A 21141-nucleotide genomic window follows, 5' to 3' on the forward strand; every position below is an offset into this window, starting at 1 on the left:
AATTTGCATTCAATATACTGTTGGTCCTTAGATGAGATTATATGAAGTACTGAACAAAATACAGAAAAAGAGCTGTGCATTTGCAATCTGTCACCATTTGTTTATACAGTACCTTGTGCCTTGTGGCTACAGATATCACTCATTATTTTGGTAAGGCATGATTAATAAGTATTGTCTTGTGGCAATTTTTTTTTCCAGATGAAGTAAACTGAAGCTGTCAGTATCCAGCAGTGATGGAGACAAAAACTCAGCTGGATGAGACATCATGCGGACCTTTTTGCCAGCATCCATACTGCTGGTATTCCAACCGGCGAGTTGAGAGAGGTCTGCCCATGACAAAGGAGAAAGTGGACAAAGCTGAAAGTACTGTATTAGCACAAGATGGTAAGTTTTCACAGTGGGCCATTTAGAGGTTTGATTTTATCTCAAAGAATATGAAAGGAAAAGGGGAAACAGGAGAAGAAAAGATGGAGGAGGAGGAGGAGGAAGAAAAAAAGAAGGAAATGTAGGGAAGAGGAAGAAGATTGGCATATACATACATGTACATATGTAGCTATTAGGATTGTCTGAGATTTATTTGAGTGGAAATGGTGGAAAGTCAAGGAACATTATGTCATGTACATGTAAATCTGTTTTCTGTAGTTTATGTATAAGGAAGTGAATGAATAAATGAATAGATGAAATAGGTAAAATGCACATGTCAACAAAATATATTTCTTTTGTGGACACAGCTAGAAATGAGTCAGCTGATGTGACAATACAGTGCACTCCCGTTATAACGAACACGGTTATAACGAAATTCCGGTTATAACGAAGTAAAAATTTGGGCTGCAATGTCATCCACTCTATGTATTTCTATTGTTTATTTGTTTGGTTATAACGAAATTCCGATATAACGAAAGAAAACTGCTGGTCCCGAGGACTTCGTTATAGCGGGAGTCCACTGTACCTTTATTGATGAAAGTGTATTTTAATACAATAATTCTCACATTTAGGTTTTTTGGTTGTCGATAGATCAAGAAAAATATAGAATTGTGCATCATGATATAGTTTTTGCAGTGTACTTTCATAGTATATATCTGTGACCTGTGCACTCTCCACAGATGAATTACCAACCCTGAAGATACTGAATGTGTTGGAGGACTATGGCTATGACCCCAATGATCAGTACCAGAGCTATCAGCCTGTTCCAAGTCTGAAGCTGTCACCACCTAAGGATGACCCACAGCATGGTGGAAGGAGTCTTTCGGCACCTGTGGACAGAAAGGTGTCGGGCAACATGTAAGTCGATTCTTTTCTCTTTTTCATGTATTTCTTTAAACTGCAATAACAGATTTGTAATATTGGATGACATGATAATTAAATCAGCCAATTGTAATCAGGTACACAAACGGAGTATCAACACTAATACTTGATTGGGTACATTCATTTCTTTGGACACATTAATTTCTTCAATTTTGCATCATTAAAAAAAAAAAAAAAAAAAAAAAATCAGGCAAGCACTCATTTGTTTGGTTATAGGTGTTTCTGGCCAAAGCTTGATTGGTTTACCATTCAAGCTCTTGCATATTAACTATACGGTGTAACATCTGTTTGTAATGCTTCTTCCAGAGGGGTACTATCCGTTGAAAGTGATCGAGTCTGATATATGCTGTGTACAGATATGAACTTGTATGCATCCTCGCTGTTAACATAAAATGGCAATACATCAGTTTAATAGAAAACAAAATTGAAGTCATTCATTTTAAAAGCAACAGTGTCAGTAATGTATTGCCAATAATATTAGTCATGTAAGGTTTGAATGTGTTTTTATAAGTGCATGTAGTGTCACCTGTGGCAAGTGTTCAGAGAGCTCCAGTACACATTGCTCTTAGCAACAGTATTGCCTTAGCTTGGTCGGGTAGAATTGCTGCATGTAAAATGGCTGCACTACCCAAATGAACCTGAACTAGTGAGTTTCTTCACTTACATCTCATAGGATGAAATCATATTTTTCTTGCAGTAGTAGTGATCCGATGTCCTAAATGTCTCTTACCATATCTATTGCTGCTGAAGATCTGGAAAAGAGATGCCTCTAACAGAGGTTCAACAGAGTTTGGTGTCTCCCGGCCGCACCCTTCGCAAACCCTCCACACAGCTGTCCAGAAACAACAGGTCTGCCCCCGCCCATGCCTCCCCTTTCAGCCAGTACGGCAGCCGTGTGAACAAGGTGGACACGAGGGACCTCCTCCGGCCAGAACGGATCAAGAAGCAAGGGGTGGTCTTCAACTCCAAGATCTATGTGTGGTGTCCGTCCAGTCAGAACGGGGACACCAGTGCTACCACCAAGTCCCAGCATGCAAGGTGAATTTTAGATTGTATCGCATATGGGCTTGTGTCACAACGCACACCCCTGTAGCTCTGTACCAGTTTGAGGGCAGGCATGGATTTGCTTGCCCAGTGCTTTACAACATACGTGGTGCATCATCGCATTACCCACATAAAGTTTGGGGGATCATAAAAGGAAGATAAATGCACGTAAAGCTGACTTGGCAATATTAGCCTCTACAGTTCCCCGACGTTTAATTCTTCTCTAAAATATTTTCCTTGTAATGAAGTAGAGCATATATGTTACATGTACATTGCAATTTGAAGCTTACCCTCTAATGAAATCATATCAGCCCCAAACCAAAAGAATTATTTTCCCGACATATGGCTTTCTCGATGATGCGTCACATATGTTCGCCCTTGACACTGGAATCGATCCCATGCATATAGCACCATAATCTCTGATTAGCATTCCAGCCAGGGAGAGGTAATGAGTAGCAGAATTAAAATTCATTAGTGGAAATATGAGCAAAGAAAATGAGATTCCATCGGGATTTGAACCGGAGACCTCCGGATTGCCAGCCTGGTGCTCTACCGACTGAGCTATAGAAAGCCCTAATAATATGGGGAAGAATGTCAATGATGAGGTGTGTCACTATGAACCATGCAATTTTCAGCGATGACATTGAAAGTAGAGGCAATATACTGTTTAGTACTTGGGTATGAATTTTGATTTCGATACAGGAATATAAGATCAGGAATTTTTACCTTTGGAAGCAAAAACAGAGTGTGAAAAACCAGTTACTAGATGTTGTATCTCATCTTTGATCAAAGAAGGTACCACTCTGGAGACATTGCTGCAGTAAAAAAGAAAGAAAGAAAGAAAATGTGACTATTTTTGCTGTTTGTTCATCCACAGTATGGGGGAGGATGCAGTACAGACAAAGGTTCATCCAAAAGATGTCACAGCAGAAATGCTTCCTGAAACCATGGCAACCACTCCAGGAAAGAGCAGACGAACGGTGAGACTATAATTTCTTACCTAGATGTGTTTAACCAATCAAGGAATGAAATCCTTCTGGTGCTGTGTTCTTGTGCTACTGAAAAATTACAGATATTTTAAGTTTTGAGCCAGACAGTGGTTTATTTGATTAAAAATCATATAAAGCTCCACTTCCTTCTTTCCCGGAAATGGAAATTGCTGGTAGTGAGTATCATATGGCTTCTGTGAAAGACATGATGATTTCTCAGACAGATTGAGTTGGAAATGACAGTGTATTCACAGAAAGGCTAAATCATGGAAAGTGTCTTTCTCATTGAATAGACATCATACAAGGGTGACATTTGGGGAAAAACAAAATAAAACAAACTCAGAAAAAGTTTGTTAGGTCGGTTAACCATGTCCTTATCACAGATGACCAGTCTGTATGCAATGATAGCAAAATCTAAGTATGACGGTGGTCGTTAGAGAGTTGTTACTTGTGTGGGTGACAAAAATAAAAAATGTTGAAAACTTCACCGCAGATAAGTTTGCCTTTCTTGTATTAAATGCTCTTTTCTCTCCACTTTGAAAACCTTCTGTATACGGCAGAAAAAGAAGCCTCCGAACAACCAGACGCCCACGGGTGGACGGCCGTACACGCACCCAGCTAGATCGCCCCCACCCTTGACCAGGCGCACCTTGCCTCAGGACTATGATGAAGGGTAAGAGATGGTGATGAAGATGATTGCCGTCTGATACGGATGTCTGGTATTCGTACTTGCTTGCATAGTAGAAGCACAACGTTGTACTTGCGTCTTGCGGTGCATGCTATTATGTTGTATGGAAGTTGTATGCCCCATTTACTTTGTTGCTGTTGTTGTTGTTGTTGGCCAATTTCATGTTATCATTACAGAGGTGGTGGTATGGGGCATAGAGCTTGAATGCAGTTCAACATGTAATTCATACAGTATGCCACTGTGAATTGGCAGTGTTCCCCAACCCGATTTTAACTGTGTAACCCTGTCCTGATACCTTATTGTTCTGTACGTGTTTGTACAATTATTTCACAGAGCAACTTTGGAAAAAAAACAACAACAATGAATTGAGGGAGTAAGGAAATAAGGGACTTGGAGTGTGCGGTGGTTTCAAAGAATATTTGCAGCCAGAGAGAAGAGAGAACACTGGGAATATCATTTTTTTTCTCACAAAATTAATGCAGTAATGAATCAATCTATAAATACAAATGCGTGAAGATCACTTCGCTGTCATAAAAAATCCTACCCACCATGCTGTTTGCCAGACCCTCCATGGGATTACTGTCCTTGTATGCGGTATGTAAGTCTACATGACAGAATGAATTTTGCACTTTTTTTTCTAATAATCTGTCTTACAACACCAGCTATGTCATGTATTTATTTCCCCCAACAGAATTGCGCAACTTTTGCAGCTTCCTAGAGATGTGCTTCTGGAGCTATTGGAACAAACAAGAGAAAGGTATGGAGAGACTACAGAAGAAACCGCTGATGATTTTTTTTTTAATGCATGGAGTCAAATAAAATGGTTGATCTTTTTTCATGCATGGAGTGAATGAAAAAACGAACAGAATGAAGCTCATTGGCAGTAAGTGTCTTTATCCCCTTAATGCTCAGGTGTCGTGCAGAATCATAAGAGTTGCATAAATGTATTATCCCTCTTTTCAAGATTGATGAATAAGTCTATATTCTAGGTGACAGTAAGGAGAATTTTACCAAAGGCTCATCAGGTAATTCACTTGTAACACAATATTTCTTGAGATACTTTGTGCAAATCTTTTGGAGAACTGTGTTGTATAGGAGTTTTCATGAAAAACTGGCCAACCATTTTGATGACAAATATACTGTCTTTGTGTAAACAGTGATGTCAGTTTCATTGCCTGTGATCTACTAGTCAGCCTTCACTGCAGTTTTTGGGACTTTGTCCTTTCCTTGCGCCTACCCTTGTCACATCCTCATGTTTCCCTCTCTCTCCCCCCTTTCATCTACTCAAGATAGATACCCATGTGATAGTAGTTCTCATGACCATTCAAGACAGGCTGATCATGAATGTTTCTGTACCTCTTCTCCTCCAGTGATCTGTTTGACAAGAACAAAGTAGCACTCCTTCTGGAGAAGCTTATGCCTCTCATCCACTTTGACAAGAACGACCTGACCCAACCCCACCTGCCCCTCCCCTCTCCGGGCATGATGCTGCCCCCACCACACCCGGCCGCTCCCCCCGCCACCGTGCCCCTGCACTCCAGCGGTATCCTGCGCCAGAAGAAGGTCACCCTCCTGGACAGCAGCCAGCGGAGGCTAGACGCCCGGGAGGTGCTCCGGACGCCCCCGCCCACTCGCAGCTTGCCTTTCTTCCTGGACGAGACCGCCTGTTCAGGAATCACCAACTCGGAGTACACCAAACGGGAGCGTCCTGACCCTGACACCAGAGAGGATGATGGGGAGACGACAATGATATCCCCCACTGTTGCATCCGAGGAACTGACCAAGAGGAGACCTCTAGGTCCTATTCGAGGTGAGGGAGACAAAAGGAAAGAAAAGAGAAGCTAATAAAGGAAGAGAGAATGAATCAGGAGGACAGTTGCCCACTTTTGTGAATGGCCTATACCCAGGGGTGTTATTTGTTGTGTTTTTTTCATTTGGCTACAAAGGTGTGACACAACATTTGCTCCTGTGACAATTTTTGCAGTCTTATTTTCTCCATGGACTTAGGGTTAGGGTTAGGGCTGGGATAGGGATTTATGTTCAGTTTGCTGTAAGGATTAGGATTAGGGTTAGGGTTATGTTTGTGGGTAGAGTTTGTGTTTGGCATATATTTCAATATATGTCATGGAACCCTATAAATGTGATACTGAGTTATCCCATCAGTTAGTAGTCAAGCTGAATAAAGAAATCAGATGTTTTCCTTCAGCCAGTATAGATCTCAGCTAACAGGCAGTCTTCCCTTGTTATCAGTCAGTGTAAAAATGAGATTTGTTGTCTAAAACAGTCTTTCAAGTGTTACATGATTATACACTCCTAATTTTAGCATTGGGAGGCAAGCAGAGTTCTATGTCATCACTACTTTTAGTGAACATTTTTCAGTTCATTTAATAACCCACCAGCACCATTAAAACTACCATTGCATATTAAGGGAATGAACTTCTTGATATCAATTCAGTACATCACTCCAAATTATCCCATCAACAGCGTGACAACAGAAGTTGATGACTCTGAATTTTCATAAACTAGCTGAAATGTGTGTACATCTTTTGCTCATGTCCACGTCTCTTCACAGAAAGGGACTATGATGGAATCATGGCATACAACTGCATTTATTCAATCTTTCTTAAGGACCGGAATGGATTTCTAAACAATGTATGAGCAGCATTCCAGAAGTAGAATTAGACTTGTCCTGTGGAGGATACTGAAAGCTGCCGTCAGTCTTCTGGTTACTACCTCCCCAAGTGGCCACAGAAAATTAGAAATTAAATCCAAAGTCACAGTCAATCTGAACACAAACACACAAACTTCAAATTAGTACTGACTTAACAATGTGGCTGCTGATTCACTAGGAACTGTGTGCAGCATATATATATATATATATATATATATATATTATATATATATATTTTTTTTTTTTTTTTTTGCGAGCATAATATTTGGTGAATTGGGACTTGCAAGACAGTTTTGCAAGGGGTTAGATTCATGACTGAGAGCAACATAGACAGGATAAGAAAAGATTTATTCTTGATTTTCGAGAAAAAAGTTAGTGGTTTCCACCCTAGGTAACAATATACAATGCATTTGAGTTTACACAGGAAATTTTATTTTCGCAAGTTGATTGTACAATATCAGTCAACTTGTAAAATTAGCGAAAATGAAAACATGGCCAAATATACCAAGAAACAAATTTTCAATTGATTAATGAAATGTTAAAATAAAAGCAAGCACATTCTTGTAGAATAATTGACTGTGCCATAGGAAATATCATGACACCTGTAAACCACTGCAGGCAAAGTTGGCAGTTTGTCAAAAAAAAAAAAGAGTTAATGATACCACCATATGTGAAGTAGCTGAGGGAAGATTATTCTTGGAGTTTGTTGCACTGTCTGAGAGAGTGTTATATCTTTTGTGATATTATGTGATGTGCAAGATAGACGATCACTCTCTGACACGATCCAAGTGTCACCGAGCTTGTCTGCTCTATAATTTTTTGCTAGTTTATTTACTGTATATACAATACACTTTTTTTTTTTTGGGGGGGGGGGTATATTCACACAATGCACAGCATGTTGTTTATGCTGTCTGTCTCATGAATTGATATTCCCATGAATTGATGTTCATAAACATGACCATGGATATTGGCACACTCCAATCTGAAATACCTATGATATCAAACTTACACAGCTGGTCCTCCTCTGACGTCCACCTTCTCCCGACGCAAGGTGACCTCTGTGTCTGCCAAGAGCTTGCCTCCACTTCAACCTGGGGTCAGACCCATCCGACCTTTCAACTATTCTGGGCAATCTGTTGACCTTGCTCTCAGTAAGTAGAAAAGAAATAAAAAAGAACTAGCCAACATCAGGGGGGCATTTCATGAAGCATTTTGTCCGACAAAGTTGTCGGACAAATTTGCTCTCAGCCAATCAGACATAAGCATTTTCATAGCTTGTAACAGTTTGTCAGAAAAATATCCAGCCAAAACGCTTCATGAAATGCCTTCTAGATGTGAGTGTGAAGATTATGTAACTGTCTTTCTGTGTGTTTGAGGATTCTATGATTTGAAGAGAACACGTCTTAAACAGTAGCAACAAAAATTGGCATTGGAAATTAATTCTCTCCATATGTGTATATATACATGATATATCATTCTATATCTGAGACACCCAAAAATAATTGAAATAGTTTCACTGTAAAGCTGGTAGTTGTGATTTGTAAGGTAAAGATACAGTGGTCCAACAGATTCATCAGAACAGAGCTTCAAAATCAGTACAATGCCGTTTGATTTTAAATTAGGTCAGTATTTCTCCTTTTTTTTTATAACCAATTATTTCTACCAATGCCCAGATATGTAATAAAAAGATAATGATTTATTAGTGCTTGAAACTCTGAAACAGAGTACCTATTCACATTTGGAGAAAATTATCTTCACAAATGACATCCTTTTGAAAGTGATTAAAAATGTTATTGATTTCTAGTTTTAATATCATTTTGAGCATGGTACTTTTTTAGTGGTCACGAATGTGATAAACAGTAACAAAAGAAAAACAACTACAAAGCGGAACAAAGTATTGTCTTTACAACTAGGTTTCTCACTGGAAAGAGTATTTTTCTTACACCATCTGTAAATAGCAGACTTGAACAAGGGAGAATGCAGTGTGCTCTTTGCAAGTGCTAACATGTAATCTAAAATCACTTTTATGATGTGTGAAGGGACAAAGAAATTAACCCAAATATTGGTGTTCTTCCCGTCCAAGGTCCCTTGTCCACTCCCGAGCTTGACATCTCGGAGAAGACATCCACCCCGTATGACGGGAGGGCCTCAACTGTCTACGTCACCGTGCCAACGGACCTGTCGGACCACACCCCACCTGCATCCCCCGTCAGCTTCGAGCAGAGCCCTGTACCACCTATCACTCGCCAGAGCTCAGCCCGCATGACCTCCGCTTCGTCGGCACCCAGCGATGAATTTGTGAGTATACTATACAATTTTCTTTCATTTCTTTGTTTCGCTTTGTCAAGTATGCCAGGTCTTGGTATGTTGGAAACGCATCTTGGCTGTTTGGTAAGCATGATACAGTTTGGCTTGGCATTTTACAGATGCTTGTAAAGTTTGATTGGCAGCCCGGGGATGAACAAAAGTTTTACTTTGATTGGGATGTGTCCTATATTTGCTTTTGGATAAAGATGAAAAAAAGTAATAAAAAAGAGTAAGGGACTGCACAAGTTTCCTATGTTTCTAAGAATGTTTGCTCCTTGGGATATCTTGAGCAGAATAAAAGCCAATGACTTCTCGTGGTGATATGCAGCCTTGTTTGATTAAATTGCAGTTTGTACAAGCCTGGAAGGGTGATGCACTAAAATTGTAACATTTCCGGGCCCTGTTTTATGAAGAGTTAAAATTGATTATATAGTTGATTTCAACTGTTCGTAAGTCTATGGCAGCCTGTGTGGTAAGGAAATTTAAAATCGATTTTATCTTTTGATAAAACGGGACCCAGGGCAGTTTGTTCTTTCATTGTTTGAGGATCTGTACAACAATCTCGGGCTTTGTGTATAAGTCTGTGAGAGCTGAAATGTTTGCACTGTTTTTATTTTCATGAATTTCGCAAACTGCCCTTGAAAGGCAAAAATAAAAACAAGGCATGAATATAATAACATATAAAGAAACAACAAAGCACAAAAATGTAATGTCTTACAAAAATCACACCTTACCAGCCCAGGGTGGTGCACTACAAGTAACTACTGTAGGTGTAGCACTCTTCATGGGCCCTGACGTAGCGATATCTGGGGCATAACAAAACACTAGTGTAGTACTCCCAATGCAGAACACACTACCATGGTACTTGCTTATGTACACAGAATCACAGAGTAAAAACATTTAGTACTTGTATTGTTGCTTGTTAGTCATTCTTATTTGTTTTGTGAAATTTGAAGTGATGATTGCTAGATTCTCGCAACTGCAAATTGATAATACGCATTAATGTCTGTCAAGTAACAACTTGCGAAAACAGAAGTATGTAAAAATTTCAGCTCATACAGTATGTGAATCACATTTCCATTTGTTTTTCTCACACACTGTTGACCAGTCTCTCCATATGGTCTTGCCAATGATTGTGAAGATGTCATAAAGAGCTGAAGGCATTTAGTGTGGCTCCATAGGCAAATGAATTTCTGCTGGGGGACATTTCGTGAAGCGTTTTGTTTGCAAATTTGCTCTCAGCCAATCAGATGCAAGGATTTCAGTAGCTTATGACAGTTTGTCAGAAAGAATATCTGACAGAATGCTTCATGAACCCCCCTTCCCCATGTAGTGTGTAAACTCTGAGTTTTTCATCACATGTTATTCTTTTCTTCTGTTCCTATTGCATGCACACTATAGCCGGAATTACATTGGGTTGATTTTGAGGTAAACAACAGACATCCACTGTGCTCCAGTGGTAGACTTCTTGTTTTTGTTTTCTGTTTTGTACTTTTTTATCAATTTGTTTTACACTTGCACAAACTGTCTACACTTTACCTTTGTCATTTTTCTCATGTGATGCTGTGTTGACTGTTGCACATGTCAGTTTTTGGTATAAGTTATGATTAAGGATAATTTTCTCCCTTTTAAGAAATCTTGTCATTTTACATTTCAAATGCTACAGTCTTCTCAAAGCTTGAGAATAAGGTCCAGAATAAGAAATCCACTTGGCTCTATTGCACCCTCTATTCACAAGTGATCATTTTGAATTTTTCTTTTTCTGTCTCTCACTCCTGATGATGGCGAACACATAAGCATCGAAAGTAGACAAAAAAAGTAAAAAAATGTTCTGATTTCTCTCTGCTGACTGCAATGAAAGTATGACATTGAATATTCATAAGTTGATGTCATTTTCAACTTTCAAAGATAAAGTTAAATGGAAGTTTTAAGTATTAAAAAGTTTTCACATTTAAGCCCTTATTCAGGTTATGGCTACCAAAGGAAATTATGATCAAATTCTTTTTCCAAAATATTTCACAAAACATTAAAAAAAAACATCATGTGAAAGTGTTCATCATGTACAGATCTGTGAAAAATTTATAGAGCGCTATTGTTTTCATAACTGAACTCAAGTGCTCAAATTTTGTTTGATACAGAAGAAAGGAAAAAAGCATCAAACAATCTTACTAGGTTTCAAAGTTCATTGCCATCATCAAATTTTTGTAACCATGCTTTCATTTTTACTGGTCTATGCATTCCCTTGTGAATAGAATTGACATGTGATTACTCACAAAAACAATAAGATATTTCACAAATTATCTTTGATTTGAACCAAACTAACCTAGGTCCTGAAGGAGCATGTTTAAAACTAGAGAATCCAGCAATATATCCAGTATGTTTTATTGTATCCCCTATACAATAAAATCTCTTGAAGATACTTTACATTTAGCAGACTTACACTGCCACCACTTTGCAATATTCGAACGTGCGGTTCGAAATTGCTATGGAGGTGTATTATGAAACCTGGCCTGCTATTGTTTTTGGTGACAGTGCCCTCCATGTTTCGACTTTGCAAAGGCAAAATTTTGAATGTGTGGAAATTCCACTTGTGCTCACTCTTCCAGGTACATTATCAAATATTATCGCCCCATTTCTTTTTTAACTTCTTTTTCAAAGATACTCGAAAGACTTGTGTATAAACGCACCCTTAATTTTTTTCTTCAGGCAAAAATATTTACTGAATCTCAATTTGGATTTCGGAAAAAACATAGTACAACTCACGCATTACTCAAGTTTATTGATAAGATAGCTCATGCTATAGATGATGTTTCTCACACTGTCGGTGTTTTCCTTGACTTCTCCAAGGCGTTTGATACAATAGACCATGACATTTTACTTTATAAGTTAAATCATTACGGAATTCGGGGAAGGGCGCTAGAATGGTTCACTGATTATTTAACGAATAGAAAACAATTTGTAAGTATTCACGGTCACGATTCCCAACCAAAACTGATTTCTTGTGGTGTTCCACAGGGTTCCTTGTTAGGCCCACTTCTCTTTATTTTATATATTAATGATATCCAGAACTCCTCTAAGATTCTCTCCTTCGTTTGCTTTGCAGATGATACAAATTTGTTCTTCTCTCATCAAAATCCTGATGCGCTTATAAACATAATAAATAAAGAACTTGTTTCTGTCCAATCTTGGATTTTTGCGAACAAATTATCCTTAAACATTGATAAAACTCAGTATATGTTATTCAGTAATTCGCTACCTGTGTTACCTCTCTCTGTCAAGATAAACAACATTGATCTGTCACAGGTCAACAATACAAAATTTTTGGGTCTTCATATCGATAGTGATTTATCTTGGAGAACCCATGTTAATTATGTAAGCAGAATTATTGCTAGAAATACCGGGGTTCTTAACAAACTTAGCTATTATTTTCCAAGTAATATTCTACAGAGCATATTTTCAACTTTGATATCTCCCTATCTCAACTATGGGATTCTGGCGTGGGGAAATGCTTCTAAAAACCTTATCGATTCGTTATTTCTTGTACAAAAACGAGCTGTTAGAATTGTTAACCACACTGGATATTTATCCCACACGAACGAACTTTTTGTAAGTAATAAAATTTTGAAAATTCCCGAGTTATTTTATTACAACGTCGGCCTGTTTATGTTTCAATTTTCAACTGACCAATTACCAGACGTATTTTCCCAAATGTTTACAAGAAATTATACAGTTCATGATTATCCAACTCGTCAACGTTACGCATATCACCTTCCACGTACCCGAACAATTTTCGCGAAAAAAACCATTATGTTCGCTGGGCCCAAATATTGGAACGAACTCCCCATGGAACTTGTAAGTTGTACCACTGTAACCTCATTCAAACGAAAACTGAAGCAATATCTTCTTAGCAGCTACATTGTACGGCATGCATAGTGTATAGTTCTTGTTGCTCTTTACATGTTACCCCTTGTCTATCCCACCTTAGTCCGGCGGGATCCTAACCATGAACACTATTTTTGAACAGTCTGCCTATTGCGCTGTTCATGCACCTATTGTTCCACTCGGTTATCGAAACTCTCGCGCGTGACAGCTGTCGGTTACTATGGTCACACGGAATGCTTGGTTTTAGGACCCATGCTGGAATGTTACTCCTGAGCTTTCGGTATTGTTTACATTCACGACAAATCTCATTATCCCACCTTCTATTTATGTATTTATGACATACAGTTACGCCATTTTCTATACTCTGCAACACACCCCTTGAATCTCTGCAGTTGTTGTTCACTGCTGCAACATGTGACCTTTCAGCTTTCTGTTTTTCTGTATTTTTATTTAGTGACATATATTTAATTGGATTTTTTGTTTTGTTTGTTTTAATCGGTTTCCCCAGATATAGTTGGTCTTAAAAAACATCCGTACTTTAAACTTCCCCTAATCTGATTACTCACGGGACCTGCGGCTGTACAAGCTAATGCTTTTACGCAGGCCCCATCATATTTTTTTTCGCATTATGACCACAGTGTAATTCGCATGCATACAGACCTCGTGTTTATACCAAATCAAACTTCTGTACATTCTGATGAAGTCTCATCTGAATTATGTTTTGTATAATTTTCGTATTTATATACTTTATTGTGATATATGTGAGAAATATGAAAATAAATTGAAATGAAATGAAAAAAATAAGTTTCTTCAATTTCACATAGAGCTGTGAAGTAAAAGTGGAGTTACTAGTGAAAGTTGCTCCCAAAGAGTGGAAATTTGAGTGGCCAAATTATCTCATACTCAGTAATTCCATATAACTAATCCTATGAGACAACCATTTGGTGAACAGTTTCTTGGCATGATGATATTCATTTCATGGATAATTTGATAGTGATAGCATCATGTTAGAGAGATATTGTGTGCTTTGAATGTTATAGGCCTACTGTCAGCAAATTTCAAAAATATTTTAATCATGCAACCACAATGTTGAATAGTGTCTTCAAGACAAAAAAAAAAGTTATATGGTATGCCACTCCTTGAGCAAATATGGTTCTCAGCAAGATATCACCAGATATTTGTTCCCCCCAAAACACACCATACAAATGGGCAAATGGTGCAGTATTTAGTACCCTTGGGTCCCAACTAGAAATTCACAATTTTGTGAATTCCTTTGTAATTATAGATTGTAGCATTTTTGGGAAAAAAATCTATCATCATTATTGTATATCATTCGTTAAACATGTCATAATATTGATGAATTAGCATTTAAAGTGTTAAGGCCAATTGCTGAGATTTGGCCTTCATGATACCAGAATGTAACTGTACATCCTAAGAACACATGATGGCGCTACACAACCCTGACTCAAATGTTTGATAAATCCAGAAGGCGATTCCTGACACATTTTGCTTGCCATACACAGTTTGTGCATTCCAGGGCGGAGGGCGTGCACGTAGATAGCTCTTTGTACAGAAGAGATGTAACCTCTATAATTGAGGAGGACTATGGAAAAGATCTTTGTGTGGCACTGAAAGCGAGCTTTAGATTTGCGATGCTACTCCTTCCTACAATGCGGGTGTTACGCAAAAAGTCTTGTTGTGCACATGCGCAACACAGCTGTTTCATAATCCAACCAAAAGGAGTTGTGTGATAAGCACATGCATCGCTGACATAAAGCTCACTATTTCAAAGCCCCCTACCCCCCCCCCCCCAAAAAAAAAAAAGAAAAGATATTTTACGTCTGAAAACTCAGACATCACCCTATATTTGGAGTATACAAAGACCATTCCACAGCCATAGATGGATCATTTGTGTTAGAGCCAAAACTCACAATAAATTCACGCATACAAAGCTCCGTGCGCTCATGGAGGGCAGTCAGCCATTAGTCAAAAGGGGGGCATGTTTGCCGCGGGAAGCGCCATGATGACCCAATTCAATTATATATGAATGCTGTTTTATGCATGTTAAAGATTTTCGAGTAAAAAAAAAAAAGTGTTGATGTTTTATGCTGTGTGTGAAATGCATGAGTTCTAACCAAAGAGCTACATTTATGTTACCTTTCTATATGTTATGCTTCATATTTGTCTCTAATGGTATAACATCGACGTACCACAGTGATGAAAAATAGTTCAATGGATAGAAAACAACTGATAAATAATATGTATTGATGACATATAGAATGTTAAGTGAGATTACTTAAATGCTTACATGTAGGTAGATAAAAGTATGATAGATGGATTATCAATAAGTTAAAGGGATAGTACAGTTTTGGTCGAGATGAGAATTAGGCTTTTAAAAGTTTGCAAGATACCAAGAAAACACTTATGATATAGTACAGAGCATACCATTTTAAGAGGAATTCAAAGTTTATTTGATGAAAATCGGGTTTGGAATAACTGAAACATCCAAAAACAAAGTAAAACATAGCGATCGTTATAAAGTGTGGGTCCCACACTTTACTAGAATCGTTCTTTTTTGGATATCTCAGCCATTTCAAAACCAATTTTTATCAAATAAACGTTGAATTCCTCATAAAAGTCCATGCTCTTTCATATTTCATATGAGATTTCTCATTATCTCACCTAAAAAATGTTAGAAACCTGAAATTAGGTCTCAACCAGAACTGTACAATCTCTTTAATATGCAAATAGGTAATAGATGCATACATACACAAATAAAACAAATTAGTGTTGTCTTTAGATAATGATACAGGGGAAAGGTATTACAGAGGATATGACAGGAAGAAACTCTGTGTTTGATGTTTTTTATAATTTTTTTTTTCCAAAGAATGTATTCTACACATTCTTTTGAAGTGCACAGATCCCTTCTAAAAAGATATGTCAATTTTGACATCTTTTAATCAGGGTTCCTGCAGTCATGGAAAACCTGGAAAAGTCATAGAATTTTGAAAATGTTCAGAAGGTATGGTGTGGTTTATACACCACACTTTACATGGATACTATTTATCTGATAGACTTGGGACTTCATAAGGTTACTGTCCGAAAAAGGGTCCTGGATATCTAAAATTTATAATGGAAAAGTTATGGAATCTAATTTTGTAAAAGGTGCAGGAGCCCTGTAATAATATTTTCCCTGCAATGAAAAAAATCCTTCGCTCTTCATGGTTTTCGGCTTGTGCAAAATGATAATGATGCACCCTTACAAATTGGTGGACATCACCCCAAGTCAACTCACAGTGGGTATCACAGAAGCCCCCCTCTACCGACAGTACTTTAACCTCTTTGTGTGGAGGCCATTTTAGCGACTCCACCCTAACTGCTGTGGAGTTTGTTGGACCATTGCCAACTGTGGGGGGGGGGGGGGAGGTGCCACCACTGTTGTGGAGATAGAACCCATGATTTTGATAATTGCTCGTCAAAAGGCAGAACCCTAGCTAAGTGTATTGTCATGTCTCATTTAAAGTTCAGCTGAGCATAACCTTGAAGTACAGCCTACGTTGCAATCACAGATTGATACAATGAATCTAGCCGAGTACAGAGTAGCATGGCTCGGTGTTCTGAAATCTAGAAGAAACTGCTCCCTGTTGTAAAGCTCTACTCTGGAAGGCAAATCTGGCAGTAATTTTGTTGATCCTATCTTCTCCATTGCCTTCTTTCTTCTTCTTCTTCTTCTTCTTCTTCTTCTTCTTCTTCTTCTGATTAAGTCTGCCTCCTTCAATAGGCTGAAGATTCCTGCAGTCTGAGCTATTTACATTATAATACAGTTTATTTACAGATATTTACAAGTACATAACAAATTTACTGTGATCAACCGTTAGTTGGTAACGGAATGATCCCACAGATGGCCCTGAAACAATTTCTGACGACAGAGAATTCCAGCTCCTTACAGTTCTTGGAAAGAACGAATGATGATGCGATTCAGTTCTCGAGTATGGTACCTGATAGGAATGTGGTTGTGTGGCTCTCGTCAACTGAGTAACCTGTTTGATGTTATAGTCCTGTGCTGGAAGATGAGTAAGATTATTGTGAATTTTGTATCCTCCACAATGCATCGTGGCTTACCATTGGTCAGATGTATTGCAAGTCTTTATTGTGACAGCTTAAAAGCATATGTAAACTTAACCATTATAAACTTATGTAACTGTCTTGTTGTTTTAGTGACTATGTACTAAATTCCCATAGAAAACTAACTCCTTCATGCTCGTACCGTGGTCGATCCGTATTTTAGTGCAGAATAGTTAGATTCTCAAGCACGGTTCCATCGTAATCTTTACATTTCCTTGTGGCCAAACCTCAACACATTTCATTTCTCCTGTCTCAAGATTTGAGATAAATTGTAAGATCTAAGAGGAAATTTTATGGTCATAACCTCATGTCATAGAGTTCGACAATAATTTCTGATGATAAATGTACGTGTATAGCTGCACCACTGATATAGAGATGGGAATAATATGATTATACCCTTTCATGAAGTGGGAGCCTTTAAACCCTGGGGTGCGGGGGCATTTAGCTTCCGTCGACCTGTTGAATGCGCCCATTGTCCCTAGATTCCTAACCTTCATTGTTGGCCTTCCGAGAAGCGGCATTGTAGTTTTCTGTGTTCGTGGGGTATTCAGCCCCTCTTCCAGAGGTCCCTGGTGTCAGTTCCTGCGTGTCACCTTGGAAATAAGGATGGAAGTATGGGAAGTACAATAGGCAAGAAATAAAGGGAGTTATTGTGATATACCTGGTGCGTAGGTTTGAGTGCGTTGGCAGGGATTGTGTGCTTAAGGTCTCTTTGGCCTGATTTAAGTACACAAGGCAAATCCAGATGTGTTCTAGACCATTCTAAAGTTACAGCATGCTTCTGATTTATGCAACAAGCACATGCATTATCTGTTTTATAGAGTAGGCATAAAGAGAAGTATTGGCCACTTCAAACAGGCAATATTACCAGGTGCATGAAACCAGTATACATTGTACTGTGTGCGCAAAGCTGATTTAGCTTAAGAGATAATTCTCAGCTGGTATTTCATAAAGCTCTATCTATTTTTTGTTTGTTTGTTTGCTCCCCCCCCCCCCCCCCCCCAGTTTACCCTGCTTACAATTGCTTCTCACTCCAAAAATGCTCTTTGGGTCCAGATTTATTTCTTAAACAAGACGCTTGTTTTGTCTGTCTGTGTGTGTGTTTTTTTCCTTTGAAGTCTACTGGTCGTCACGCTCTGAACTCCATTTAGTTGTCTTTTTCATCAGCAGAAATGTTGCATCAGCAATGCACGGACGTGGGTTGAGTAACTTGAATTGTCTACAATTGTTCGCAACGTTCCGCATGGGATCCTGTGACTTGTAGACTTATCTTTGCATTTGTCTTTCCTTTGAGGCGTGCACCTACTGTCTAGTGTAATATATGGATAATGATCTACAGTAGAGGCAGCGTGCATTCCTTAGCTGCCATTCATGACTGTAAACCAAATAAAACCGCAGACACGCAAACACACACACGCACTCAAAATCTACAGGATGAGGTTAACCTGAGAATGAGAGCTGACTTCTTTTGCTGCAGTTCACTAACAAGCTTGTCTATTCATTCATGAAATGGATGTTCCATTGGATAAGAAGGATTGAAAGAAAAAAATGTATTATTTGCGTTTCCATGTGCATGAATTGCTTTTCAAGGTTTGTAGGTTTGCATTCGTTTGTATTCAACTTAAAAGTATGGGGAACATCACGTTTAACTAAATTAATTGGATTGCGTCATAGGGACAATCATAATCAAGTTCTTAAGCTGGTACATTTTAGTTGTATAATGGTTGCTTTATCTGGGTGTAAGAAGAGTACTAGTTAGAGACTCAACTGTGTCATAGGACTAAGTGTGATTATTTACAGCCTGTTTCGTACAGTCTTTCATTTCATTTCAATTTCGCGAATCACAGTTGGATTGCGAATTCAACAACACACAAAAATGTCTCAATGCGCTTACGCGAAAATAACAGCGCATACAGGATATCATTTTGATGATTGGCCATGACCTACAGCAACCTGAAGAAACTTGGTCCTTATTTTAGATGACAACATACAAAGATGGAGTCAGTAGATTTTTGGATGGCAATCACATGAATAGTTTATGATTTGCTATCTATTTACCCTGTACTGAATTCCTTTTTTTGTTTTTGTATTAACCAGGGAGAGCGAGAGAAAAAGAGATTGGTATGCAAGCACTCACAAATCAATGCAATGTGCTTGCTGTACGTTATGCATTTCACCACACATGTGATGACTATGATACAAATATCATCGGTATACTACCCCAGTGATCCCAGGGCCCTGTTTCATAAAGCTGTTCGTAAAGTTACTAACAACTTACGAGCGACTGGTGATCAGTTCTGATGTGCTATGCTTATCAGAATTTCCATAATTCAGCACAAGAAGTGATCACCAGTCGCTCGTAAGTTGTTCGTAACTTTACGAACAGCTTTATGAAACACCCCCCTGGTTTTTGTGGAAATGGTAAGTGATTAATGCTGCATGAAGTCACAGGCAGGGCCTGTAATGGGCTCTGTGAGTAAGTTGATGAGTGAAAAGATAGTTAGGAAGAGTAGGGACTGCTTTTTTTTTTTCGTAATGCTGCTGTTATAAGTCTCAAATATGTTTTGTATGTATATGCAGAGAGGGTTCAGTAGTAGAAAGGGATACAGAGTCAGTAGAAACTATGAATTACATATCATAACAACTTAACAAGCAAAGGTCTTCTAGAACTGTGCATTGGTCTTAACATTTAAGCAATCTTTGACATTTTTATTTTGCATGTCCCTTCAATTTTGCAGAATGCAATTCATAGCAGTACCACACCACACACATCGACGCAGATCTTGAGGGTGCCGTATGGAGCGCCAACGCTTCCAAACCAAGAGAGCATAGAGAGGGAGGCGGTTATTACAGGCGGCCTTTCAGTGTCGCAGGAGCAGACACCAGCCAAGTTTGAGCCCCAAGCAAGACCCACTGCCACTCCATCTGGAGCTAATGTGCCACTGGAGGAGAAGGCGAATCTGAAGGAGCAGGAGAGGCTGATCACCACGGCAACCACTGATACCAGAGAGGCAGTCCCAATGGTCACCCCGGTACAGCGGCCTGAGTCAGCATCACCGTATGATGCTGCTACCAGTGTATTGGCCCAGGCCTCAGAAAAGGCAGTGGGTTCGCCAGCTCCAGCCATGACACCCTTACCGCCAACAGTTACACCAGAGGTGTGGCCCGTAGTGGATGAGCGTGACTACATGGCCTCCCCTGACCGCAAAATGGACCGCCTGTCTAACAAGAAGGTTGAGCTGATCCTGGCTCCAGTTGCTCCGCCCCCGTCACCAGAGCCTGCAGGGCTCGACATGGACTACGACATTCAGGAGGTGGCGAGCAAAAGCACAGCGGCATCGTCTTTAACTCCACTTGCAGAGGAGGAGGAGGAAGAGGGAGACTTGGTACGGGAAGAAACCATGTCTTCAGCCGCCCCTGGGGTAAACAGAACTGGCACCCGAAGCAGGGGTTACCTTGCTGATGACGAGGGTGAGAGTAACAATGCTACCCCGCCAGAGTCCAGAGAAACTGGCGAGAAAGCTCCTCCGGTTGGCCCAGCCGCGGCAGCTGACCCCGGTGTCACAAAGGATCATGTACCACAGAACGTGCAAGAAAACCATGAGGAGGATACGGAGGGGAAAGTCCCTGTAGAAACATCAAATCAATCCCAAAGCATGGTAGAAGAGAATGAGCCTTGTCAGAAGTAGCACAACAAGCTTCTCCCGTCATTCCTGTGAAGCCTCTTCATCAACCTGCAGAAGAGGACAGATGAAACTGATTGTTGTTGTATAACGATAAGCATAATCCGTCCACCTATTCCTTCTTGTATTAACAACAACCAAAGACAAATGATCAATGTGATGTTACATGGTGATGACTGTCCATTTCCAAAATGTTTGGGAAAGAATGCAGGAGGATAGCACACTTACCAGAATTATTGTGCATGCATACTGTCTTGACACTCGTGTGTAGTGCATGTAGGTTTGTAACTGATGCATCGCAAAGAGATAATGTTTCAGAGGACTTGCCTAACTAAACCTGACCATTGCATTCAAGATCCCTGCTGTGACAAATTAAATCAGCATAACAATTGGTGTGACAAATTCAAAGCAACCTGCACATAGATGTATGTATGATTATTTCTTCAT

The 21141-nt window shown here is 39.2% G+C and overlaps 1 protein-coding gene across 1 annotated transcript; it reads left to right on the plus strand.

Moving 5' to 3' along the window:
- Window positions 1–233: 233 nt before the first annotated feature.
- On the plus strand, window positions 234–20700 carry LOC139726743 (uncharacterized). Its single transcript, XM_071637736.1, has 11 exons — window positions 234–384; window positions 1104–1281; window positions 2056–2343; window positions 3227–3329; window positions 3908–4011; window positions 4718–4783; window positions 5397–5836; window positions 7711–7848; window positions 8781–8995; window positions 10406–10432; window positions 19750–20700. Exons 1-11 carry the CDS (start codon window positions 234–236, stop codon window positions 20698–20700), a joined length of 2661 nt encoding a protein of 886 aa, XP_071493837.1.
- Window positions 20701–21141: the final 441 nt, after the last annotated feature.

The sequence above is a fragment of the Diadema antillarum genome, unplaced genomic scaffold, assembly GCF_040938485.1.
Source record: "Diadema antillarum isolate AM-2024a unplaced genomic scaffold, OU_Dant_1.0 seq00000097_RagTag, whole genome shotgun sequence".
NCBI classification, from domain to species: Eukaryota; Metazoa; Echinodermata; class Echinoidea; order Diadematoida; family Diadematidae; genus Diadema; species Diadema antillarum.

What these genes read in the sequence shown, in the direction of transcription:
- LOC139726743 (XM_071637736.1), top strand. Translation starts at nt 234, where the DNA reads ATGGAGACAAAAACTCAGCTGGATGAGACATCATGCGGACCTTTTTGC. An exon ending in ACCAAGTCCCAGCATGCAAG is followed by an intron (nt 2,344 to 3,226) that starts GTGAATTTTAGA and finishes GTTCATCCACAG; the next exon opens with TATGGGGGAGGATGCAGTAC. An exon ending in CCTCAGGACTATGATGAAGG is followed by an intron (nt 4,012 to 4,717) that starts GTAAGAGATGGT and finishes TTCCCCCAACAG; the next exon opens with AATTGCGCAACTTTTGCAGC.